The sequence below is a fragment of the Scomber scombrus genome, chromosome 15 (assembly GCF_963691925.1).
Source record: "Scomber scombrus chromosome 15, fScoSco1.1, whole genome shotgun sequence".
Taxonomy (NCBI): Eukaryota; Metazoa; Chordata; class Actinopteri; order Scombriformes; family Scombridae; genus Scomber; species Scomber scombrus.
The window spans coordinates 24,474,643-24,501,297 of NC_084984.1; the positions used below are offsets into that span (position 1 = coordinate 24,474,643).

Consider the following 26,655-nt stretch of genomic DNA (forward strand, 5'->3'; position numbering starts at 1 on the left):
AATACAATACAACACAGTTATAATTATATCAATTATTTCCTCATAGGAGAAATTATAATTGTAGACAGATAATGTACATTAATAAAGATTTAAATGTCCACTTATAACTATATTATAGTGAGTTTATATACTATTTATAAATGTTAAATAAGGGGACTTAAAGAAAAGTGATTCTTCCTGGTTTGTAAACTACAGTAGAGAATAAATGCATAGCCCTTTAAGTTCAGGCGTAGCTTATGTGAAGATCCATGTTAGTTTTTAGGTTCCCAAAAGCAGCTTCAGTGTCTTTTTTGATATTGTATATTTATATTGACATTATAAATTCTCATAAATCCTCTTATTGCAGCTTTAAATTAAGTTACTGATGTCCTGCTGAGGTTTAAAAAACAACAAATATAAAGACAAAACACAACGAGAGTCTCATTATTTCATAAAATAAACCTTTTTATTTTATCAAAAGTTGATCATGACAATAACAATATATAATGCACAGAAATGGAATAAACAGCAACAGAGTATATGAAAAGAAACTAGTGCAAAAAAATCACAAATACAAAAATATATTGCACTTTCTGAAGTTGTTTAGGTGGAAGAAGTCATGTTTGAACAACATTCTCAATATTCGATATATATATATATATATATATATTCAACTGTAAACATTTTTTAATATTGTTTTTATGCTTTTTTATGACTTTTCTTTGTTGTGAGCTTCTTTTAACGTCTGGAACAAAAACAAAAAATAAAATAAAATAAAATAAAATAAAATTCTACAGCGAGAGAAGCTTTTTAGTTCAGAGCAGAAACCATCAACAGGCGACTTGTGGTACTTTATCTTGGTCGGAGTTGTGCTTTTTTTTTTTTCTTTCGCTAGACCCTGTCTGGCTATAAAACCTGGTCATTTAAACCAAAACACACACACACACACTCTCACACACACATACACACACCCACACACACACACACACACCCACACACTTACACTCGTCTTCTTTCAATCTCTCTCTCACACACTCACACACACGTTCATACACATTTTGAGCTTTACTTTAAGTGCATGAGGTGGTCGTTTACGTGACACATTTCTGCTGATTCATCATCAGAAACATCTGTCGTATATTTATTCTGTTTTTTTTTTGTTTTTAAAAAAAAATCTCTCAGTGAATTTTCAGCTTTGTTCACACGTAGAGATAAAAAAAAAATCCAGCCTGATGTCACCTTCAGGCCTCCGTCACCAGCTCAAACTATCATTTCTTTGAACTTGAAGATAGCTTTTCGTCCTGTCACACATGTGATTGTTTTTAATAGTTAACGTCTGTGGACAGAGTCTCTACTGTTCATCATGTACTGTAGGCCTGCTGGGTTTTATTATAAACCACCCATAGAGAAACAGTAATTACGGTATGTGCAAAATTCACTTGTGAGGCAGGAGGTGGCTTCTTCTTCTTCTTCTTCTTCTCCTGGCCGCTCTGTCTTGTCAGTCTCACGGCGACATCAGAGAGAACAGATTTCTATTTTTCCGCTTCGTCTTGAGGAAAAAAAAAAAAAAAGACCCGGCAGATCCAGCATGCCTTGGTCCGATCGCAGTCACCGAATACTCTCTCAGCTGACTTTGTTCCCCCCGCGTCAGAGGAACCTTATTTATCGTGATATATAATCTGGTGAGAAGCAGGCGAGGGCGAGGGGGGGGGGGGGGCGAGGTCGGAGGGGGGGCCGTAGAAGAGAGTGACGACGGTGTCTGGTTTTTATGGAGGAGCCCCTCTCTGAGCTCCTGAAGCTGGAAGTAACGACTCAGCGGGACGGACACGTGTCGGGTCTCCTGACGTCTGACGAAACCTCCACGGGGTCGGGGTACGGGTCGACCTGGGGGGGGGGGGGGGGGGGGAGTCATGTTAACAGGCTGCTGATGGAACGGTACATAAAATACGTTTGAACAGTCTTAATATTTAATTTTTTAATGCTGCGGATGTTGTTTCATGCTAATGTGTTTATTTTTTCTCCTTATTATTATTTCATGTTTGTATGTTACACTTTTTATGTATATATGTTTTATACTCGTTTTATGTTTATATGTTTTATACTCTTTTCATATGACACCAGAGGAGGACTGCACCTTTTCAATTTTGTTGCATTTCTTCTTGCAATGACAATAATAATTCTAATATTTATTCATTATTATAAATTATTACTAAAAATATAAATTAAATCATATTTTGTGATAATCTACCTAAGTGTTTATGAGATGTGAGCTATGAGAACATTTTTAAACAACAGCTGAAAATATTTATTTAATCTGGATTTTAATTAGTGTCAATTTAACTTATTCTTATTAAATGTCTTTTTTTTAAAACAAATTATGTAATTTTAATTATTTATTTGCTTTTTTTAAACTAATTTTTAAATTTTATTTATTACATTTTTTTAAATTTGCTTTTTTAAATTGTATTATTTTATTATTTATTTATTAATTATTATTATTTTTATATTATTGTATTAATTGCATTATTTATATCTACATTTTGACTTAGAAAGTAAATGTGATGACATAGTGTTTTATAAATGTTATATTTATATTTAAATATATGTTTAAGTGTATATATATCTTGAATGACTTTCTTATAATCTCATAATTTTGATTTAAAAGTTAATTTACAGTTAATTTGTGTCCTAACATTTCATATAAACTGACTTTGTTTTATACAATTATTATTATTTATCTTCATTTGATTTTGTCGTATTTTAAATTGGGTTCAAACTGTTTTGAGGAACTTTATCTTTATTTTTCTTCGGGTCGTTCTCAAGTTTGTGTGTTTACACGTCAAACAAACATTTTCTGCTGACTCGACAAACTGAAGCGACAGAAACTGGAAGCGAAGACCTCGTCAACAGATGACGGTAAAACTGGCCCGACGACTCGTTGAAGCTTTTCTTTAGTTTGTTTGTTTGTTGAGCAGAAGATATGATCGCTGTGCTTCATCTCAGAGATGTTACTGATTAAAATGAACCCACACCTTTAACCCTCCTGTTGTCCTCAGGTCAAGGAAGAAAGGGAGGAAGAAGGAAGGAAGGAAGGAGAAAAGGAAGAAGGAAGGAAGGAAGGAGAAAAGGAAGAAGGAAGGTAGGAGGGAGAGAGGAAAGAAGAAAGGAGGAAAGAAGGAAGGGGGGAGGGATGAAAGAAGGAAGGAAGGAAGGAAGGGAGGAAGGAAAGAAGGAAGGAAGGAAGGAAGGAAGGAAGGAAGGAAGGGAGGAAGGAAGGAAGGTGGATGGAGGGAGGAAAGAAGGACCGTCCAAAACAGACGGGGTCAATTTGACCCGGGAGGACGACACAAAGGTTAAATACAGAAGCTCCAACTTTTTTTTGGAGGCATCGAGCAGCTTTTAAATTTACGCTCATTTTTCTTGGTGAGAGTTCGATGAGAAGTTTGATGCCTCTCGTCTTTCTGTCTGTTTGTTTAACGATTAAACAAACGAGATACGTTTTAATTAGTCACATTTAGAGAAGTTGGCAGCTGTGTTTGTGAACTTTGGACACAGTCAGACTCGCTGCTTCCTCTTATTATACAGTGTTTATGCTGAGCTGAGAAAATGCTATTAGCTTCAATGATTCCCTGATTCTTTATTATTATTATTGTTACTATTGTTTAATTTTCATAATTTAAATGATTGAGTTATTATTATTATTATTATTACTACTATATTCTGATTGTTGCTTTACATTCAGCACACTACACTACAATATAGTATGTTTATGATCACTTTTATTCCCACTATTAAGTATTCATAAGCAGCATACAAACAATTAATAAGTACTTTATAATACACTATAATTTTAGCATATATATACATTATTATTCATGTATTAGTCAACAACTAGCAGTATTTTCTGCTGTAAAATCTGATAATTCATGATATTATTTAGCTAAATACAGCTGTAATAATATAAAATATGAAATATAAAGTTATAATTATTGATAAACAGTTATAAATATCCTCACATCGGCTTAAAACTGCATGTATTTACTGCTTATATGCTGCTTATAGATGCTTTACAGGGTTACTGATATGTGTTGTGAGCTGCAGATAAACTGACTTGACCCTGAGTACGTTCGGGAGGGGAGTTCATTGGTTGTGTGTGTGTGTGTGCGTGCGTGCGTGTGCATGTGTGTGTGGGCACTAACTGTACCTCTGAGTAGAGTGGCGGGGGCCGATATCTGAACTCTGTGATGTATGTTAGCAGAGATCCCTGGTCCTCTCCCTCCCCGTCAGACCTATCACAGCCCTGCAGGCAATCCCGCCTGTGAGACTCTGATATTGCCAGATCGCTGTAGCTCGGCGGCGCTGCAGACGTAAGAGAAGAGAGAGATGAGTGTAAAAGAGATCACGGTGTTCCTTACGCACGTGTGAAATGAGGACGTGTGCATGTTTACTCGATACTTACCCTCGGGTCTCTCCGGCGGGCCCATCCAGCTCAGAGTGCTGCTGTTGCTGCTGATGCTGGAGGTGCGGGTGGCGCAGGCGTGCAGAGGTATGGTCCCTATCACCAACGGCAACGAGAGAGACAAATTCAACCCGCCGGGAACGTCCACGTACACCTGCAGGCACAGACGCAGGGTTTAAAAAAAAGAAAGAAAGAAAGACAGAAAACATTTGCCAAACATTTGCAGTGGGAGCCAGTTCAACCTGTCCATATCAGCCTGATTAAAAGTATTGATACATGCTTGAGTTGTAGTACATAAAACAACCCGCCAAATGCTTCATGCATCGCCTGTAAGGAGACGACACGGACATTTTGTGCTTTACGCAACTTCCTGCATTCCAGTGTGATCAAACCTGCGTCCTGAAGCTCGCTGTACTAAATGAACTGCCTGCCTGTCTGAGATGATAATATCACAGTCTGGCACTCCAAACCACAACCTGCTCAATAATGATAATAATAATAATAATAATAATAAATAAAGCAGTGTTTGGTTTGTTTGGTTTGCAGCTGATGCAGAAAATACAGACATAAACAGTTCATGTTCAGCAACCTCGCTGTTAAAACATGACCAAAGTCTTTATGTGTTCATTATTTTATGTGTTTCTACTATATTTCTATATAATTCTACTTAATTAATGTAAACAATGGTTTTGGTGCATTATTAGTGTATTATAAGCAGGATATTAGTAAGATATTATAAGCAATAGCAAGTTTTTACTGTGTTTTTAGCAATTTTATTTGTAGTTTTACTGTTTCTGTGTGTATTTAGCAGGGTTTTAGTGTATTACTGGCTGGATATAAGAATGTTAGTAACATGTTTTGGTAGTTTTTTTTAGCACGTTAGCTGGTTATTATCAAGTTTTAATATATATTAGGACTTTTTTGTCATTTTAGTACATTATTAGCTGCTAATAGCAAGTTTTTGTTGTGTTTTTAGCTATTTTATTAGTAGTTTTAGTGAGTTTGTAAGGCTGATTATAGCAAGTTAGCAAGTTATCAGAAGTTTTTAGTGTATTTAGCAGGTTTTTAGTGTATTATTGGCTGGATATAAGATAGTAGCATGTTTTGGTAGTTTTAGTTTTTTGCACGTTAGCTGGTTATTATCAAGTTTTAGTAGTTTTAATACACTATTAGTGTGTTATAAGCAGGATATTAGTAAGATATTAGGACTTTTTTGTCATTTTAGTGCATTATTAGCTGCTAATAGCAAGTTTTTGGTTTTTTATTTCTAGGTTTAGTGAGTTTTTAGGGCTGGTTATTAGTGTGTTATTACTAGCAAGTTATCGGTAGTTTTTAGTGTATTACTGGCTGGATATAAGGATGTTAGTAGCATGTTTTGGTAGTTTCTTTAGCACGTTAGCTGGTTATTATCAAGTTTTAGTACATTATTAGTGTATTATAAGCAGGATATTTGTAAGATATTAGGACTTTTTTTTTTGTCATTTTAGTGCATTATTAGCTGCTATTAGCACGTTTCCAGTGTGTTATAAGCAATTTTTAGTTTGTTGTTAGCAAGCTATTTGTAGTTTTTAGTGTATTACTGGCTGGATATTAGAATGTTATTAGCATGTTTTGGTAGTTTTTTAGCACGTTAGCTGGTTATTAGCAAGTTTTAGTGTTATTAGTAGTTATTATCAGGATATTAGGACTTTTTAAGGACTTTTTTTTCATTATTAGCTGCTACTACCCGTTTCTAGTGCGTTATAAGCACATTTTTAGTTTGTTGTTAGCAAGTTATTTGTAGCTTTATTAGTTGGTTCCATTAGTGTGTTATTACTAGCAAGTTATCAGTAAATATTTATATGTAATTAGCAGGTTTTTATAACATTATTAGCTTGATATAATTAATATTAATTGGTAATTACAATGTTATTATTACAATGTTATGCTGCAACTGGAACAAACTACCAGCAGAACTGAAATCAACACCAAGTGTGAACATTTTTTGAATCCAGGTTAAAAACACTTCTCTTCTCCTGTGCTTATGATTGAGCTCTTTTAAAGCACTTTAAATTTTAATCTTTCATTTTCACTGTTTGTCCTTTTAATGATTTTAAAGCAAATCATTATTTTATGCTGCAACCTTATATTTAATGCTCTATTCTATTCTAGTCTAGTTTTTATTCTATTTTATGTCTCTCTCTTTCTATTTTTCTGTATCTTTGTTTCTATTTTATTTTTTTTATCATTAGTTCAAATTGCATGTTTTTATGTTTCCGATTCTTACTGTTAAATGTTTGTTTTATGTAAAGCTCATTGAGTTGCCATTGTGTAAGCACTTGAAGACCCAGCTCTTCGGAGAGTCCCTCCTCTCTTAACTTACAATTACTTAGCACTCTTAACTTACAACTACTTAGCACTACTTAGCAGTATTTATTTATTGTCACACTAATGTCTCTGTTGCAATGTAGCTTGAAAGTTATTCTCCCTTGTAAGTCGCTTTGGATAAAAGCGTCTGCTAAATGACTAAATGTAAAATGTAAATGAAATTCTCTATATAAATAAAGCTGCCTTGCCTATAAGATATGTACTTATTATCATGTTTTTCATTTTAGCCTGTAGGTTAATGGATTTTAATGAATTAACTGGTAACTCCTGTTCCAAGAAATGTGTGTAGTATTTGTGTAAATAATAATTCCAGTTATTCTGATTAGAAGGTTTTGTTTGTTTGAGTCTCTGTAAAAACTGCTGCAGTCTTTTTGTTTTCAGCCCGGTCCTATCAGTGTCCCTGGGTTAGATCAGCGTGGGAGGAGGTTGTTTTTCTCATTTCACAGAGCGGCTTAAAGTCCGACTCACCACGAGGGCGTACTCCACTCTGATGATGGGGCAGTCCAGGATGGAGGGCGAAACCGGGGGGATTTTTAGCAGTTTACCCTCCCAGCTCTGGCTCTTTCCCTGAGGCAGAGGATCGCCCCTCAAATTGGACACCAGCTGCTGGATCTGCTTGCCCTTGCCCTTGGCGAAGAAGGTCTGGGTCTGGTACAGCGCAGCCTTGGGCACCACGACACGGGACGAACAGTTCTCCACCTCGGCGAAGATTTGGATAGACTCGCCTTGGAGAGAGGGAAGAAGAGATCAGCCTGACAGACTGAGAGAGAAGTGGAATAAGTGAAATCTCAGAGGTAGAGGATAAAGAGGAACAGTGAGAGGAAATGAGAGGGAGGCGTCACTTACCTGGTGTGTAGCCCTTTCGCTCTATCTTGGCACTGAGAGAGATTGGGCCCGACGCACAGAACCAGCAGCACAAGGTTTTCTCCTTTGTACCAGCCTGAGGGGCCTGTTGGCACACAATCATTCGTTTTAACTGCTGGCAAAACAAAACGGCATTCCTGCTGAGAGTTAGACGAGAAGAACGATACCACACATCATATCTGTAGGGTAAATACGATACGGCTAACGTAACTTGGCATAAAGATCGGAAACAGGGGTAAACCAGCTAGCTTGGCCCCGTCCGAAATGTAAGAAATACACGTATCAACACCTCTGAAACTCACGGATTAAACTCTTTGTATCTTGTTTGTTTAATCTGAACACAAACACAAGTGTGCTGCTGGGACTATTTCTAGATAAACAAAAAAAACTGAAACATCTGATAAGAACTCCTGTACAAACTGCAAGAAGTTAGTTTAATTTTTTGTTTCAGTTTGTATATAAAAAATATACTTTGTTGTGTTTGTGTTTTTCATAACAACACAGCAACAACAGACTCAAAGGGCCTTGTTATAAATATATATATCCTTCATATATTAAGTTATTTATTATTGTGACTATGATGCAACTTGGTGACAGCTGTTTCTAAATCACCTCGAACCTAATGTGGCTTTTCTGTTCTATAATAAGTTGTTTCTTAGCTAGTCTGTCCAAAGGTAAAAAAAAAAAAAAACCCCTCTAAGGCTCATTATTTAACATGTTATATCCTCATTGTTTTTTGTTCTTTTTTAACATTGCTTTATGCTTCTTCCATGTCCTTTTAAAGTGAAGCACTTGGGTGTATGTAGTTTATTTTGTTGTAAAGCACTTTGAGCTGCATTTATTGGATGAAAGCTGCTACACAAATAAAGTTATTATTATTATTATTATTATTAGAAACTTATTGCATGTGGATTTTGCAGTTTCCCTGTTTTTAGTCTTTATGCAAAGTTAGGACCAACATCAACAACAACATAAGCTTAAACATGTCTTTTAGATCGTTTTTAGATACTGCAAGCATTTTATTATCATTTATTACATATATATACACATATATTTACTTTATTAATACAACTTTTGGAGTATTTTTAGGAATACATTTTTCCCATTGGATAGTTAGAGACGTGTTTCTATGTGATGTTATGTGTGGCTGCTCTATCTATCTATCTATCTATCTATCTATCTATCTATCTATCTATCTATCTATCTATCTATCTATCTACGTATCTATCTATCTTTCTATGTATCTATCTTTCTATCTATCTATATATAAGGTATATCTAAGGTTATAAGGTGACTGTTGCTGTATATCTACAGGACAGACATGAGAAAGGGATCGATCGTCTCATCTAAAACTTTAAGTCAGACCCAAACTAGAGAAACTACTCCTTTAGAAATGAACTCGAGGCGTGTGCAGCGTTCCTACCAGCAGCAGCGGCGTGTTGATGTCGATGTGTTCGAACACAATGAACTCTTTCTTCACTTTGACCGGGAGCAGCCACGGACGGTGCAGTTCAGCTTTCACCCAGTACCTCACGCTGCCGTGCTTCCCTTCGAAGGAAGTCGCCAGAGCCCTGACAGATGGGACGAAAGGGGGGGGGGGGGGGGTGGGCAGGAAAAGGACAATTAGGAAGTGTGGGTGGTCTGTGAATGTCTCATGGTATGCACTGAAGCAACATATATATTTATACATTTATCTATATTTAGCACTCACATCTGAGGCAGGTTGAAGCTGAAGGCGAACTCGTGTAGGCCGGCGTGCAGCACCGTTAGGCCTTCCTCTGGACAGTCTTCATCTGAAAGACAGAGAACAGGTTCCCAGTCTGTTTACACATACTGTACTCATAGCAGCACCTCGCTTTATTACTACACAATGGACTGTGGACTTATCACTCCACCTCAGAGGATTTGTTTCCAACTTCTTAGAGGCACGTAAGAAGCGGAAAAACATTTATTTAATCAGCACAAAAACAACGGAAAGCCATTTGAAACACTGTATTTTCTGTGTGTCCACCAGAGTTTCCAAGTATTTACCAAAAATGTAAAACTTCTTCTATGATCAGACAGTTGCTTATATTAAAATCATGTTAAATTTCAGGCATTATATAAACAAGAGGACTTTAAACACCAACTATTCTGATAATCGATTCATCTTTGTGAGGAAAAATACTTATTCCAGCTTCTTAAAAGTGAATATTTTGTAGTTTTTTATGAGGATAAACTAAATATATTTTAGTTATGCCCAAAATAAAACATTTAAAGTGGCATTTTGGGACATATTTCATCATTTTCTTACATTTTTGTGAACAAATCGGTTAACCCTCCTGCTGTCTTCCTGTTAACCATTGAACTTTTGTCGTCCTTGGTTCATTTAGACCTGGTTTAGTTTGACTGTTAAACATAAAGATATAAATTATCAACCAAATTCTGTGTTAGACCTTTTTTAACCAACTTATTACCACAAGTTTTACACATATTTGTATGGAAATTATGGTCAATAGGCCTCATTTAAATGAAACTGTGCCTCATTTTTGGGTTAACGTCTGTTGGGTTAATCGAGAGAATATTCAACAGATTAATCAGTAATGAAAATAATCCCTAAACTGTTTAAAGTAGATATCCGTACCAGTTAACGATTATCTTCATTATCTATTAATCTGATTATTATTTTCTTTAATTAACTGATTAGTTGTTTGGTGTATAAAGAGTCAGAAAAGAAATAAAGAGAAACATAAAAAGTCTCACAACACAAAGATATTCAGTTTACTCTCATAGAAAACTAAAAAAACAGAAAATATTCACATTTAAGAAGCTGGAAACAGAGAATTTAGAGTTTTTTAATTCACAAAAATGACTCAAAACTATTAATAGATTATCAAAACAGTTGCAGCTCTGTCTGGTTTACACACATACACTTAAACGTAAAGAGAATTTCTAGTAAAAAACAGCCAGTCTTTACTATAACACCCATTTTATTTGAACACTTGAACTGTGGTGTGAACAGGCACAGTAGTTAAAGAGCTGCTGGAGAGAGAAACACACCCTGTGAGAAAAGAACATGACCTCTATCCACTTCCTCATTTCTGCTGTTATTGTTTGTTTTCAAATTCTCTGAAATGTCTCCATCGCTTCGTTTCACTCTGCTGCATCTCGCCTAGCTTTCTGTCTGTCTGCCTGCGAGTGTGTGTGAGTGAGCTCATATGTGTTTGGCGTGTGAGAGCTGTCATGAACAGCTTGCGTACGTGTGTGTGTGTGTGCGTGTGCGTGTAAGAGCGTGCACAGCCCCCGTCAAGTCACCGGCAACACAGAGCAAAGCAGGAGTAGACCGGTATGAACCAGACTGAGCAGCTTCCTTCTGCTGGAAACTCCAACGCATGCATTACAACAAGGCCTCCCATTGGTGGAGAGCGTGACATGAAAAACAGCTCGGCGTCTGATTGGTTCACGTCCGACAAGCCCCCTCCCACATTAGTACAGCCATGTGGTGTGTGGCATGAGAGGAGGAGGAGGAGGAGGAGAGGAAGGGTGTTGTACACTAACAGTGAACTCCAGGTGGACCTGCAACTCTCACGCAAAGACTTGAATGAAGTAAATAAAGACAGATAGAGAGAGAGAGAGAAAAAAAAGAGAAGGAAAGAAACATCTGTTGCTTTTATAGTTTTATTTATAAATCAGTAGAATTTTGCACACAGAAACATTTACGGGAAAGAAATCATCACATCCAGCATCGTATGAAAGTTCACAGCTTTGATACAGAAGTTAATAAATAAAAAATAACATATTTAGCAGCTGTTTTAGGTTCATTATAATGTTTCTAACCTCGTCCACGTTGGCTTAAAAGTGCTTTAAAGCAGAAATGATTCATCAAGAAGCTACTTTTACAGTCAGTTAGTGATTTGAGTCGTTTTTTTTCTACCAAAAAGTCAAAAATCATCAGTTTCAGTTGTGAGGATTTGCTACTTTTCTTTGTTTTATGTGATAGAAAACTGAATATTTGGGTTTTTTTAGACAGTTTATCAGACAAATTGACAGAAATAGAGATACGAGAGGTTGATTAATTGTCATTTTTAATGCAAAGATGCTAAAAAAAGTTGCCTCCAATGTCTCAAATATAAAAATGTGCTTCTTTTCTTTGTTTTATATGATTGTAAAGTGACTATTTTGGTTTTTTTAGAGGTTACCTTTAGTGTAGGAGAATCTCAGATGAGCGTTTTTACTCATTTCATAGACTAAACGATGATTAATAAAGAAAACAGCTGGCAGACTTGTTAATAACAGGTTTAGTCTATGAAAAGTAAAAAAAAGAAGGGAAAAACATGTGTCACAACTTCCCAAAGCTCATTGTGATTATCTTAAAAAGCTAGTTTTATCCAACCAACAGTAAACATCTACTATCACATATGGTCAAAAACAAGTGACAAATCCTCTTATTTCACCATCTAGAACAAGCAAATATTTGAGATATTTGCTTGCAAAATGACTGAAACTATTGCACTTATCTTATCATAGCAGCTGTAGCATGAACACCTTGAAAACCCCACCACCAAAAAACATTTACAATCCCACCAGAACATTGTTTTGATGAAGAATAGCATATAATACAAATAAAAGCCATAGAAATTGCCACCAAGTTGATTCAGATTTTAAAAAATTGCCCCTTAAAGTGGAGCAAACACCCTGAACACTGTCTGTCTGATGCAAACAAAGTCCTCCTCAAGTAAATCCTCGAGGGTCTTCATCATGATGACGATGACGATGACGTGGGTGACGTCTTATTTTGAAATAAGTCATCTTGTAAGAGTCCAAATGTGGGGTTTTTTTTCAGTCTAATGAGTCAAATATTTCTCTTTATACTGGTAGGAAAGTCCGTTGAGGGAGGTGTAAAAAAAGACGGATATAATATAAAGTGTAAAATATAATATATATGTGTGTTTTATAGTGTGACCCACATTCTGACAAAGAGGCTCATTTACATTCATCAAACTGTCCCTTTTTTTTCTCTCACTCATTTGCATCATGTGTGTTGTACAAAGTATAACAGAACACACAGGTAAGGAAGTGGTAACCAGCAGCTGATCTATTACACACACACACACACACACACACACACACACACACACACACACACACACACACACACACACACACACAGTCAGTCTGGTCCTCCCTCCTCCTCCTCCTCCCCTCTCTGGCAGTTTCTGAACAGGTTTGAACCGCTTCTAACAAAGGGAGTTGCCTGAGCGATATAGCCCTACTACTTCTCCAGGATGGGTTTCTTTTTTTTTTTTTGGCAGTTAAAAAAATGTTAATTAAAACAGCACTTTGCATTAATGTTCGCACGTCAAACACCAAACTCTTTCGACTGTGAATCCATTTCCTTTTCTCCAAACACAGTTTCATACATGTATTGCAACTTTTTTCCTCCTCCTCCTGAAGCAAACTGATGCCAACTGCTTATGATAACGATGATATGCACATAAAAACACCTGAAATACAAGCTGGGGTCGTCGTTTTTTAACAGCATTATGTTTTCCTCTTTTAATAATTAATATGAAGTGAGGTAAAGAAACAAGAAGACCACTGTGAGCTATCGCATCAACGATCAGCTGTTGCATCAGCACCACCAGTCACTGATGGTACTGCGTGTTTTATTTTGGAGAGGGGGGGGGGGGGGGTGATTGTGTTATTATCTGCAGTTCGTTTTTTGACTCATGATTGCAACCTTTTTATGTGTTATAATAAAGTTGTACATCTAATATGACACCGAGCACACTTCAATCAGCTGTCTGTGAAAAGTTTGCGGTGATCAGCTGACCTGCATCACTTCATACACTGCGACAACAAGCAGCAGCAGCAGCAGCAGCTATGTGACAATAAGATGCACACACTTGGTTGGTGTTTTTTAGGGTTTGTCCTTACCTCTCTCCTCTCCTATCAACGTGTCGTAATGGTGTAAATATTCCACCTCCTCCGTGTAGTTTTGTGTGTAAGCCGTGTTAGCACCGGCGTTCCGGGACTCCGTCCACCGGACCTTGGCGACTCCTTTCGCGGTAATGTCCAGGCTCTTCACCCGCACATCCCCGGTCACGTCCACCACAACCCTGCCTGACACCAGATCCCCACCGGAGAACACCGGCAGGTTGTTCTCATTCAAACTGTCAAAGTAAATCGCCAAGGCCCTCACTTTGCCCAGCACCATGATGGCAAATGAAATGAAACAAGAGTACAAAAAAAAATGAGTCTATGGGGGAGAAGTTGTGAATTGAGCCTTTTGGCACAAATACATGCGCCTAGCTCCAGGTGCCCAGCACAGAGCCGGGTCTGTGTCGGTGATGGCTCATTTGGCTCGGACAGCACGGCTGATGGTCCTCTCAGCTCGGCTCAGCACGGCTCGGCTCTCCTCCGGCTCCGGGTCTGCCTGTGTGTGTCTCTCTCTGCTGCTTTCTGCCTCCAGCCGCTGCGCTCTTAAAGCCTCTGTGCGCAAAAATAACCTAACTGAGCATGTGCGCACAGACCCGCTCACACATACATGAGCTGAAGCACAGCCTATAGCCTCAGCAGTAATCTGACTAACACACACACACAGAGGAGGAGGATATGTCTGCACTTGTCCTCAACGTTAGTATTTATTATGAAAGGTGTGAGATAAGGAAAAATGTAATTCCATACTGATAAAAACTTGCAATATATGTTTTATTGCTCCTTGACAGGTAATTTTAGTTTGAGGTGTTTACAGATGTCATAATTAAGAAATATATAAAAATAACTATGAGGTAGCACTTTACTTCACAGGTCCCTTCATTGTATACTTATTTACATGATTTTTTTAGTAATTTACAGGTATTTAGTGGTTACGTTTTAGCACATTTGACAGAAAGGATGGTGCAATTTCATACACATTTTAAGAACAAAATAAAAAAATAAAGTAGTAAATATAGAACATTTACCAACTAAACCAATGTAACATGATTTCTTCTTATAATTTGTTCCAAATTGCATCACCATGTCTGTAAAATGTCTTAAACATGTACCGTAAAAACATATAAAACAAATTCTAAACAATTCTAACAACTATACTACACATTGTGGAAAATGTAATCTACAAATTTGTGTCCAGGAACACAAATTTTCAACCTTTTTCATTATTTTTGAAGTGTGTGTAAAGTGGCGATGACATATATATGAAGTGACACATTTCTATATTTGGAGGTGGTGGATGGATAGATCCTAATTTTAATAAGTGAACATAGTGGGCTTAGCTTGGCGCCATGACATTGGTCAAACAGCCGTTATTCTGAAGGCATTAGCTACAGCGATGGATCTGGTCCAATAATTTATCAACTATCGACACAGAATGAGATTACGTGCCAGCAAACTACGGGCTGTTGGTCCGGACTATTGGTACAAAATAAGTTTCTAGAATTTATTGGCCTCTTGTAGACAACTAACCGGATATTTTTTATGTCACATCAGGCATTTAAAGCGATGGTTCGGCGTAATTTCGACCTAGCGTCATATGCACCATGAGGTCTATCTAATCACCGCCTCAGCCCTTTTTTTTCATTTTACGCCGAACCATCGCTTTAAGTACAGTTCTGAGGCTTGGCCCAGAAATCTGTGAATGGGTCTGTGGTTGTGCTTTGATGAATAAGTATTGCAATATCAATAAGTGTTTCATAAATAAACTATTATTTAGCTTTCTTTAGCTTTAACCCTCCTTTAAGATATGAAATACATTAAAACATATTCAAATATAGACAATCTTATTAAAGCTTTTACACCATAGAGCTAAGTAAAGATAGCTGTCCTGCATTGTGTTCCCTTTAATCTAGAACTGCAACAAATTAGTCGATGAATTGATTAGTCAATCAATGGAAAATTAATTAGCAAACACTTTGATAATTGAATCAAAAACGTACCGGTTGCAGCCTCTCGAATGTGATGATTTGAAGCTTTTCTGTGTCATACATGATATTAAACTCAACATCTCTACACTGTTTGTCAAATAAAATAAAGAATTTGAAGATGTCACCATGAGCTCAGTGAAATTATAATTGTTTTGTGACATTTCATAGACAGAACGATCGATTAATAAGGAAAATACTCATAATAATAAATAGTTAAAGCCTTTGCTCTACATGCCTCAGTCTAGCCTTCATGCTCTGACTTGAAGCTCGTCGGGAACACTCTGACCTTTCGCTCTGCAGACATTTTGCCATTGAAAACACAGGTGTAATTAATAACATGAATCATGGTTTAATAACCTTCACGTGTGCAGGTTTCAGGGCCCTCGTGCTGTGCGTGCCGCCTCACTGGCTGTACTTAAGGCGACACACAAATGCTATTCCTGTCATGACACGTCAAAACGTCTGCTGTGGTAGAAGGTCCATACTTGTGATATTGTTTTTCAGCTCCATCAGCTTTTTGCCCGACTATTTTGTTTAAAACACGCTGGTTCTTATGCAGCTTTGATTTGGGTTAAGTACAAAATTGCCATGCGTGATGAACAGTAAATGAAGCCCACCCACAGTGAACATAGTGGAGCATTTAGCAGCTATAGAGCCAGATATTTCCCTCAGGAGTTGGTAGAGAGCAAAAACAGAGCTAAAAGAGCAACCATTAGCTTTGGTGCAAGGTAATGGGCGTGTTTCCAGAGCGTGAAAGGATGACTGAGTACAGTTCAGTAGTTAATAAGATCACTTTCAGATATTTGTCTGTTAAAATAGGAAATCAGAAGTAAAATATGGCTCTAATCTTTCTAATTATCTGTAACTCCACAGTCTGTTCTGTCAGTGTTTAATGTGTTTGTGTCGTAGTGATGAACCTACAGAGAATTATCAGAGACTCTACAGCTCCTCTCTGCTTTACGGAGCTTTATAGTGAGTTTCAGCTCATTGTTTAACTGTCCGGCTGCAACTTTGCTGTTCTGGTTCACTCTCAGCGCTCTCATAGTGTCGTTTTCAGAGAGGAAAAGCCACTGTACACTACATGCTAATGGGCACAGTTAGCTGTAAACTAGCTGGTGAACATAGTGGAGCATTTAGATATTTCCCTCAGGAGTTGGTACTGAGTATAAACAGAGCGAGAATATTGGACTTTACATTCAGACAGAAACACGATGAACTAATGAATGATAATGTTGATCAGTAACTGCTGGATGTGGAAATAAACTGTTGTTGTTTGATAACAAGTTCAACATATAAACTTGAAAGCTAACGATATGTCAGTGTTCACTACCGACCTAGTATCACGGTAGTTCGTGAAATAGTCACAAAAGTTAACCCATAGATTCGTGTCACTCAGCACAACTTTCAAACTAACGTATTTCACTTGGAAGTATCTTTCACACCTGCACTCCACGAAACTGGTTGTCTGTGCTTTCCAAAACTGTTTTTAAAAATCACTGGTAAACAATAATGATGATTTATGGTGTGACAGTGCTGTGGTTAAAGTCTGGTTAGATTTAGGGAAAGATCATGACTTAGGTTCAAATGTTCATTTGAAGTGTGGTTTGGGTTCAGGTTACTACTTCCTGTAAAGTGAGGCAACCTTTGTCAACATCGCAATTAAAATCAACACAAGTCAACATTCACTCAGTTACGTTTTTTGAAAGAACTGTCCCAACTCGCAACAGGAAATGTGACGCTCGCAGTTGAAAGTGGGAAGTTAATGTTAACTGTCCATAAATGTCCAGTATACCAAAACCCCAGTAGTTAGAAAAATGTTCCATTAGACTCACAGCCAGACTCTGTTCATATTGCTCAGTTTAACAGTTTTGGGTTCAACGTTACACAGATGATACTGTATGACTTTGACTCTTAAAGTCTTTTCTTTTTGACTTTTGTTTGACTTTAACATCTCTTCTATGAACTAAGTTAAATAAACTAAAGTAAAACTGTTTGACATTTCGAAACACGGCCTGTCATCACGTCCACGTAATTTTTAAATAGTGATATCATTCAGTCAGAGTTCCTCTTTGTGAAATCTGTCAAATTCATCAGAAGAACGGAGCAAATTGTGAAAAGGTCTGTTTGAACTTACATTTTTAAATGAGTTACTATGAGGCAGCAACACAAACATGCCAGCTTTTAACATGTTGTTTGCCTTACAGTCACCTGTGTACCACCGATTGATTGGAAAAAGTATTATAATTATTTTGTGACATAAATAGTGTTATATTGTGAAGTCCTGCATTCAAAACTTACATAACAGTCAACATTTATCAGTTGAATGTAATTAAATATCAGATAAAGTCTTTGGCTGTTTCCTTACATTTGAGGAAAACCTCCGTTAAAGCGATGGTTCGGCGTAATTTCGACCTAGCGTCATATGCACCATGAGGTCTATCTAATCACCGCCTCACCCTTTTTTTTCATTTAGTCGCAAAATAGTGGAGTTAGAGCCATCAGCCGAATGGCTTTGTATAGGCGCTAACCGAACCACCAGTGTATCTCGTAAATTACTCCACTAATAATGCCTGGATTGTTATCAAACTTCTACAGTAGTACAAATAGGGTCTTTACTCATAAATCGATGCATTGGAAAGTTTGTAAGTACACCAGGAGTTTATTAAAATAACACTTACCTGATGGCTTTTACTCTGCTGCTACTGCTAAAGCTGTAAACATCGTCGAAATCTCGCGCGACCACTGAAATACTGTGCGCGAGATCCCGCACAGCACATCTAGAGATCTGTGCGGGATCTCGCACGACCACGCGGTATTTCAGTGTCATTATTAGTGGGGTAATTTACGAGATAGACTGGTGGTAGCGCCTGTACTAAGCCATTCGGCTGATGGCTCTAACTCCACTATTTTGCGACCAAATGAAAAATAAGGCTGAGGCGGTGATTAGATAGACCTCATGGTGCATATGACGCTAGGTCGAAATTACGCCGAACCATTGCTTTAAGGGCAGTATTTAAAGAAATATTTTCTTCTACCGCTGGTGATACAGTATGTGTACAGTACTGCAAAAAAGGTTTTAGGAACAAAAGTGAAGATGCTCTCTAAAATAATGTCATAAATAGCTTTTATTTTGCAGTTAACTTGATATAAATTTGAGTAAACAGCAGAAACTTAACTGAAATCAGTATTCGTGTGAGCAATTTTCAGGTACTCGGCGGGTCAGTTGTTGTTCCTCCATCTTGGAGAAGTTGCCACAGTTCTTCTATGGATTTGGGCATCTCAGCTGCTTCTGTCTCTTCATGAAATCCCAGACTAACTATGATGTTGAGATCAGGGCTCTGTGGAGGCCAACACCATCAATTCCTTGTTCTTCTTGTTGGTGAAGATAGTTCTCTATGACTCTGGATTCATGTTTGGACTAATTTTAATGCTGCAGAATAACTTTGGGACCAATCAGACGCCTCCATGATGGTCCTGCAAAATGAATCTAAACAACTACAAGTGTCTTAAACTTTTGCACAGTTCTGTACATGCATATAATCTATTAATACTGCTATAATTTCACCCTTTCAACCTTGTATCCATCAGACATGGGTGTGCACACTATGAGTGACAAAGCTATAAAACCACCAAACAGGCCCAGGTACACTGTCGCCAAGTGTTACTCTAGCGCTCATTTATGTGGTTATATCATAATGGGCATGTGTACCTTATTAATTTATAATTATCTTTAATAGCTAGAAAACATGATTAAGTATCACTAAATAACAGACTACCAGAGCCATCAATTATTATTGTACTGTACATGACATGACACACCTGGCACTCCCACAAAAGCTGCCTCTCTGCCAAGCTGCTTTTTTCCCTCTTGTTTTTCGTCATGGTAAATGAAAAGTGTTAAATAACACCGGTTAGTGGCTAACCACAAGAATAATTTTTCTTCCATGTTTTAGATGGAACGGAGCAGGAATTATAGGGAAGGGAAGGTGAGTGGAAATGGTGAAATAAAAACATGATTGGTTGATGCTTCACCACTCGTGAACTGGAGTGCTGAAAACAGTTGAAGCCAGCTCAGTTTGATTTATAGAGTATCACATAGCAGCAAGTGTCAGGAATCTGTTTGTAGCTTCATGTTGGCTTCCACTGAAATGACTTGTAACCTGTTGCTTTGTCAGCAGTAGTCTGAACACTGTCTCCTCTGTGAGCTGCTGGAGCTCTGAGGATCACCAAAACCTTTGAGTCCCTCTGCTGGTCAAAACTGTGATGCACAGGGTGAAACGTTTTTTGGATTTAACAAATAAAAGTTTAGAAGTTCTTAAGAGTGAAACATTGCATTGATCAATCTGTTATTCATGTAGTCGAGACACTTTTTTACAGCTTGAAAATCCAGAGGTGTTTACATTTCATCCTTCAGACCAGACTTTGTTCAAATATACATCAGAAACACCCTGAGGGTCATTTTTAGCCTCCTTTTCTGTCTGTGTTAGTTTGTGTATGTAAGTTAATGTATTTATCTGTGTATAGCAGTGGTCTCCAGCCCTGCTCCTGGAGAGCTACTGCCCTGCATGTTTTAGGTATCTCCCCTCTCTTACACACCTGATTCTAATTATTAACTCGTTATCAAGCCCGTTGACAAGCTTCAGCTGCTTGATAACAAGTTCATTATTAGAATCAGTCGTGTTTGAGTGGGGTGATACCTAAAACATGCAGGGCAGCAGCTCTCCAGGAGCAGGGTTGGAGACCACTGGTGTATAGTATGGTCAGGCCCCTCCAAAGGGTCAGCAGATAAATGTGAGGGGTGGTGAGATGATTAATGGGAGAGGAAAGAAGAAAAAACTAAGTTCTGATACACAAATGTGTTTTCACTTTTTGGACCTTTTTCTCTAATCTTTGATTTTTGCTGAAATATTGGATCATTTGAACATTTATTGAAATGAAAGCATGTGAGAGGTTTAAAGGGAAAAATCACTATTTATTGGAGCTGTTAACAACTCATAGACATCTGAAATGTGAGCCGACTACACACTGCTTTTTGGTTTCATCTTTAACAATGTGTTGTATTTTAAAAGCTTGTTATATTATCAATTGTGTCAAATCTTCATCTGACAATGAATATACTTTCCACCAAATAAAATGAAATATTGACTTCACTTTAAAATGATATGAAACACAAGAGAGCCACAAAGATGTGTGTAGAAATATATTTTTATAAGTTTTCTCACATAAATGCTACTCAGTCAGTCCTGCTTTTGACGTGATTACAATAGCAAGCAAGTACCCATGACGCAACAGGGCATATACAAGTGCAAAATGACAAAAGAGATGATTTTACAACAGGTTTTCTCTTTAGTTTCCTCTGAGAAGCTAAAGTTGAAGAGCCAAGGACGATCTGGACTCACAACAAACAGACGTATCAGATGAACAAAACATTCAGTATCTGTAAATGCACTTGCATATAATTTATGATCAGTCGTGCAAAAAAACACTTTGACACATACAAATGACAACTCACAAAGACATGCAGGAAATTCATCCATATACGGAAGACTCAGGAGATTATTAAACCGATAATAACACATTGCTGAACAGTGACATCAATGCACAACAACTCTGACTGTACACGTCACATGAACACTGCAGGATCCTTACATGTGGCCAAAGAAACACGTATTCCATCATTGTCTGCCCTGGTGCATGCAAGTTGAAATGTTGAACTTGTTAGCAAACAGTTGCTTATTTCTGTTTTTACTCTCTACCAACTCCTGAGGGAAATATCTGGTCTCTTTAGCTGCTAAATGCTCCACTTTGTTCACCAGCTAGTCTACAGCTAAATGTGTTTGCCTGTTTGGCTTTTTACAGGCTTTTTCTCTGAAAAGGAAAATGTGTTCATTCTTATTTTCAATCTGCACATAAAAAAACTCTGTGTTTAAAATCAGAAAGTGTGGAGAAACAAAAAATCATGAAATGTTAAAAAAAAAGTTTCTAACCCTGATCAAATCTGGTGTATCAATAAAGCAAAATGGAGCAAAGTGCGATGCAACTCGTGACCTAAATGTCACTGAAGAGCTGAAAACATTAAATATCTCTGGCGCAATGAGGTGACTGGAAGCTTCCTCAAATTAATACATAAAATAAACAGAAATGTCATATTTTCATCATGTTTTCCATCATTTGAGCTTTGATTGCACCTTTAAGGTATCGACCGAAATAAATCGATACCAAGTAGTATCGAAACCTCTCTTATCAAACGATACCTGCAATCGATCCTTTTCTGCACCCAGAACTAGAAAATATGACTATTTATATGGACTTGCTCACAGCCAATCAATGCCAGCATTCTTGGATTTAATGCGACATGTGATTGGTCCACGGCCACAGCAGCTACAACCCGTCTGTGGTGGTGAAGTCGTGGTGAATTTGAGTTAGCATTTAGCAATTCAGCAGCCAAGATGCCACCTAAACGCTCTAAAGTGTGTCTACACTACACGCCTGTTACACCAGATAAAAGAATGATGGGTATCTAATGAAGTACTCAGTTGGTATCAGTATCACTTTAAGGGGATTTGAATTAGTACTTGTATCGCAATTTTTTTAAACGATAGCCGGCCCTACTCTTCAGGGTTATTTCCTTAGACTTGGCAAACCTCCCCCAGAGCTCAAGTAGACATTAAACAACTGTTTACAGACTGAATGGGATTCCTCACGATTAGTAAACTGAAGCTGATATGTGAAATTAGTAGACAGCCCCTTTAACATCCAAAGAATTTGATTGGTTTGCATTGCCATGGCAACAATTCCAGTTCGCATTTCCAAACCAAAACCCAAAAAAGGTTATTTTCCACTTTAACAGTTCATAAAATCAACATGCAGAGTTATAGTGTGGGTTTTGATATAATCTGACGCGTTTCATATGTTTACTGAGTGTGTACGCGTGCATACGGTCCTACATGGAATATCAGTGACTAATAACATGCATATCTATCTACAAAACAACATCAGACTCTAACTTTACATTCAAAATATCACAAAAATATTCAAAGAAATAAAATTAAAAAAACATAAATGAGAGATGCAAATATTCCATGCAACTGTAGCACACCTTCATACACGCATGCTCTTTGTAACATACACACATACATTCATGACATACATTATTACCACGTATATAGTTTTAGCTTCATCCTGTGAAGTGTCGTTACAAGAAATAAGAGATTAAAAAAAAAAAAAAAAAAACATCACTTGAAGACATGTTTTGTTTTGCTTTTTTTACAAGGTTTAGAAAATAAATCTCAAAACTCAAACAGTCACATCTTTTCATAATCATTCAAATATATATAAGAAATTTATAAATAACATAGTTTACATTGTTCTACAGTTGAAATGTTAAAGTGTTCAGAGAGGAGCAGCTAGCTCAGGTTCGTCCGCTTCCGTTTGCTGGGACTTTGACCCGGATCCACCTTCAGCTCCCGATACTGCATCTGTCAGGAAAACAAATCAATTCAATCAATTTATTGTCATTTGTACTATACATTTCTGCAAGGCATGATGAAAAAAATGTTTCTCTGGAATCATAGTGCAAGAGACACAACTTCTTTAACACTAAAAACACGAACAAATCACAAAACACATTCAGAGTCTCTACATGTATATTTTAGGGATGTGTAGCAGCGTATAATGTAATAATGGCCAATTAAGTAATCATTTTGCCTGTTTTAAGTATAATAAAGCAGATACGGGAATAACTTGCCAATAACATAATATTTCTGAACCAATAAGGAATTCATTTTTCCCCCAATAATGTAATGAGTTATTACGTTATTGGTAAGTAAAAAAACAAAAAAACAACAACTTTACAAATGTAATAACTGGAGCCGATAATATACTAATATCATATTTAAAACGGGCAAAATTTTTACATTATCGGTCGTTATTACGTTATTGGCTGCTACAGCTCATACATGACTTCATAGAGTCTCTACATGTATATTTTAGGGGCGTGTAGCAGCGTATAACGTGATAATGGTCAGTAACGTTATCGTTTTTTGCTCGTTTTTAAATATAATAAAGCCGATAACGGAATAACTTGCCAATGAGGTAATATTTCTGAACCAATAACCTAATAACGTTTTGCTAATAATGTAATGAATTATTACAACCTATTAAAAACCTTTACAAATGTAATAACCGGAGCTGATAACTTAACAATATACTAATATCACTTTACTTCAGTTTTATTTACGGGATATAACAAATAAAGTTATTGAAAAGTTATTACAGCTGCTAAAGGTCGTACATGACTTCATAAACTTGTCTTTACAATTCAAAATAACAAAAACTGACATGCATAAATGTTTTCATAACTTCAGACAGGTGACACAGTTTATTTAGGGAAAAATGTCTTTACTTATGAAAGACAAATAGTTTGCTGAAGAAGAGTAATATTGTAATCTGATGACCCTCTGGCTGTGTGTCAAATATTTAAAAAACACACATGCAACAACAGCAGCTTTGGTCTCAGATCTCACTGTAATTTGACCAATGATGTCTCGTTTTAAAGATCACCATCATTGAGCTTCTTAGAGAGTAATACATCTCTCCTGTTGGTCCTGCTTTTAGGACTAGAAGCAAAAACTGTTTTATCAGCTTTCTTAACAGACTCTTATCTGTGCTCATGTTTAGGAGTCCTGACCTGTTAAGACTCGCTGGGAGACTGTGTGCAGGCAGAGATAAGCTCATTGACCATGAAAACAAAACAAAGAGGAGGACAAGGACCCCTGCTGTCAGTACAGAAACATGTCCCAGCATCGTTACACTTCATTGTAACAGGGAACAGTGATGAATGAAGCTTTGATTGGGATTAGACAGATAATGTGAATGACGTCATCAGTGGGAACAGACTAGGAAAACCTGGCTGCATAATGAATCTCAACTTCATTACAACAGGTAAAATATTTCAAGGTCTTATACCAAGGGTGTCAAACTCATCTTAGTTTAAAGGCCACATACAGCCCAGTGTGATCTCAAGTGGGCCGGACCAGTACAACCATAGATATATATATATAAAATAGATAATAAGGCTTTCCTATAATAAACCATCTATTTATAAAATCTATTCATACATTTGTCCTATGTTCAAATCTGAATCAGATTGCAAGTCAGTTATCTCTAGGTGTCCATGGGCAGATCAGAAGCCTTGACTGTGAATGACGAGAGAAAATAAACGAGAATAGCATTTTATTGAAAAACTGGGGTTAATTTCCTGCAATTTTTCACACTTTGCAAACTTATCCAGGGGGCCAGATTGGACCCCTTGGTGGGCTGGTTCTGGCCAACAAGCTGCAGGTATAACACACCTGTCTTATACGTTATTATATTTTATTTAGTCTTTTTCAAATAAAAGAGTCTATAATCTTCGAGTGATATGTTCACATGGTTATGGTGCATTTCCCAACACTGTGACATTATAGGAACATCTACTTTTCCTCTCATGTTGGGAACATATGGTAAGAGGAGGTGTAGTTAAAGGTGGACTTGACGGTGGAAGAGAACTATGGTGACCCCAGAGCACCGTTTACACCAGTTTACCACAATTTATAATGTGTGCAACGTGCAAGATGCAGCAATATCACAGGAATTGAAACACCATGTGGTTGATTTCACAACTCACTCATATGACCTCCAGTTTCATTTAGTTTTATAGGCTACATTTATTTTTCTGACCTAAGTTTTTTTTAGGTTTATTTCACAGTCAATAAAGGTTATATAGTGCACCTGTAAATGAAATAAATAATAAATAATGAATAAATAATTTAATAATTGAATGTTTGCACATAACCTTAAAAAGTTATTTATGTTTAGCTACATGTAAAACTTACACAGGATAAATGGGACAAATATCTGACTGTAAACTTCCTCTCGCTTCACTAGCTTCATAACAACCTCTTGACTTGGTATTAAACCTATTTACAATGTATAATGTAGTACAAATCAAGAGGTTATGATTGACAGAATCATGTTCCTGCACATGCTCAGTAGCATCTGCAGTGCTTACACACAACTGCTCTCAAACACTGAAAACATGATTACTTTAAATTCAGGCTGCTGCAACCAAGTAGTTTTGCAGATTTACTTTAAAGACAATTAAACAAATGTCAAAATAGTTGCTGATTAATTTTGTCAAGCCACTAATCGATTAAAGGACTACATGAGTTACGTACCACTTGAACATCAGAGGGCACTCTGGAGAGAAAGTCAAGAAGCTCATTGTTGTCGATCATGTACGGATCACGAAGCTTCTTTGTGAACTTATTCACACCTACAGAAAGAGAGAAATCAGTTTTAGAGTATATATATGTGTATATTTTGTGTGTCTGTGTGATGAGCTGTTGGTGTGAAATCAGGACTCACCCCATGCGAGCACCAGGTATCTAAGAGGAATGAGGTAGAGAAGAACTGTGGCCAGAAATAAGGCAGTGATCGCCAACCAGCTTAGAAAAGGCACTGTCCAGTTAACGGTGCTGCAGGGAAGAGAGAGCAGGACATAAAACAGCTGCTGCTTCACATAAAGAAAGACTTGTCAGGGTTAAATTTTAATCAGCTGACGTCAATTAACATTAGTTTTATGAGTTAGCTAAATTACAAAATGAAAGGTGTGTCTCAAATGTTGTACTTCTGTACTTACACTTTATTGTGAGTGCATAACTGCATTCACACTGAAAAGTATGGAAACATGCAGCACTATGAATACCCGGACGGTGCACTCAAAACTATGGACACTCTTCGCCCTCAACAGTCGCCATGTTGGCTCCGTAGCAGAAGGGGAGGGACCACTTTTCAAACAGGAAATGGCGGCTGAGGACGTTGTAACTACGCTGAACATTGACGCGTTATACAAATGTAAATTATATATGTGTTTTTTATACCAAGCACCACTATACCGTTGTCACATATAAGCCAGCAGGTTTAATGGGTTAACTGAGCAGTCTGTAATGATTTGGTACCATGAACAATAACACTTAATCATTTCCAGTAAGTGCGCAACGGCAGTGTTTGATTTGAGACACTAACCTGTTGAAATGTGTG

At 37.2% G+C, this 26,655-nt stretch overlaps 2 protein-coding genes across 11 annotated transcripts in view; both read right to left on the reverse strand.

The window, feature by feature from the left end:
• Positions 1-429: 429 nt before the first annotated feature.
• LOC133995522 (arrestin domain-containing protein 3-like) lies at positions 430-14,205 on the reverse strand. Of its 3 annotated transcripts, none has more exons than XM_062434946.1 (8): positions 13,586-14,205; positions 9,381-9,462; positions 9,093-9,240; positions 7,652-7,745; positions 7,274-7,530; positions 4,439-4,592; positions 4,184-4,338; positions 430-1,863 (listed from the first exon to the last, which is right to left on the reverse strand). In XM_062434946.1, exons 1-8 carry the CDS (start codon positions 13,863-13,865, stop codon positions 1,792-1,794), a joined length of 1,242 nt encoding a protein of 413 aa, XP_062290930.1. In that variant the 5' UTR covers positions 13,866-14,205; the 3' UTR covers positions 430-1,791. The 3 variants fall into 3 exon arrangements, with proteins under 3 accessions (XP_062290930.1, XP_062290929.1, XP_062290928.1); XM_062434945.1 differs by having other exon boundaries at positions 7,652-7,754; XM_062434944.1 differs by having other exon boundaries at positions 7,652-7,784.
• An 8,715-nt stretch (positions 14,206-22,920) lies between these two features.
• Positions 22,921-26,655, reverse strand: part of LOC133995538 (multiple C2 and transmembrane domain-containing protein 1-like) — a 52,770-nt gene continuing 49,035 nt past the window's right edge. For all 8 annotated transcript variants that reach the window (XM_062434982.1, XM_062434981.1, XM_062434987.1 and 5 more), the window contains 3 exons: positions 25,981-26,090; positions 25,791-25,888; positions 22,921-23,051 (listed from right to left, as the gene is read on the reverse strand). In XM_062434982.1, coding sequence (XP_062290966.1) covers positions 22,980-23,051; positions 25,791-25,888; positions 25,981-26,090 — 280 coding nt within the window. In that variant the 3' untranslated portion in view covers positions 22,921-22,979. The remainder of the gene's footprint in view (positions 23,052-25,790; positions 25,889-25,980; positions 26,091-26,655) is intronic.

What these genes read in the sequence shown, in the direction of transcription:
- LOC133995522 (XM_062434944.1), bottom strand. Translation starts at nt 13,865, where the DNA reads ATGGTGCTGGGCAAAGTGAGGGCCTTGGCGATTTACTTTGACAGTTTG. An exon ending in TCAACACGCCGCTGCTGCTG is followed by an intron (nt 7,785 to 9,092) that starts GTAGGAACGCTG and finishes TTGTTTTGCCAG; the next exon opens with CAGTTAAAACGAATGATTGT. An exon ending in CCCCGCCACTCTACTCAGAG is followed by an intron (nt 1,864 to 4,183) that starts GTACAGTTAGTG and finishes CCCCCCCCCCAG; the next exon opens with GTCGACCCGTACCCCGACCC.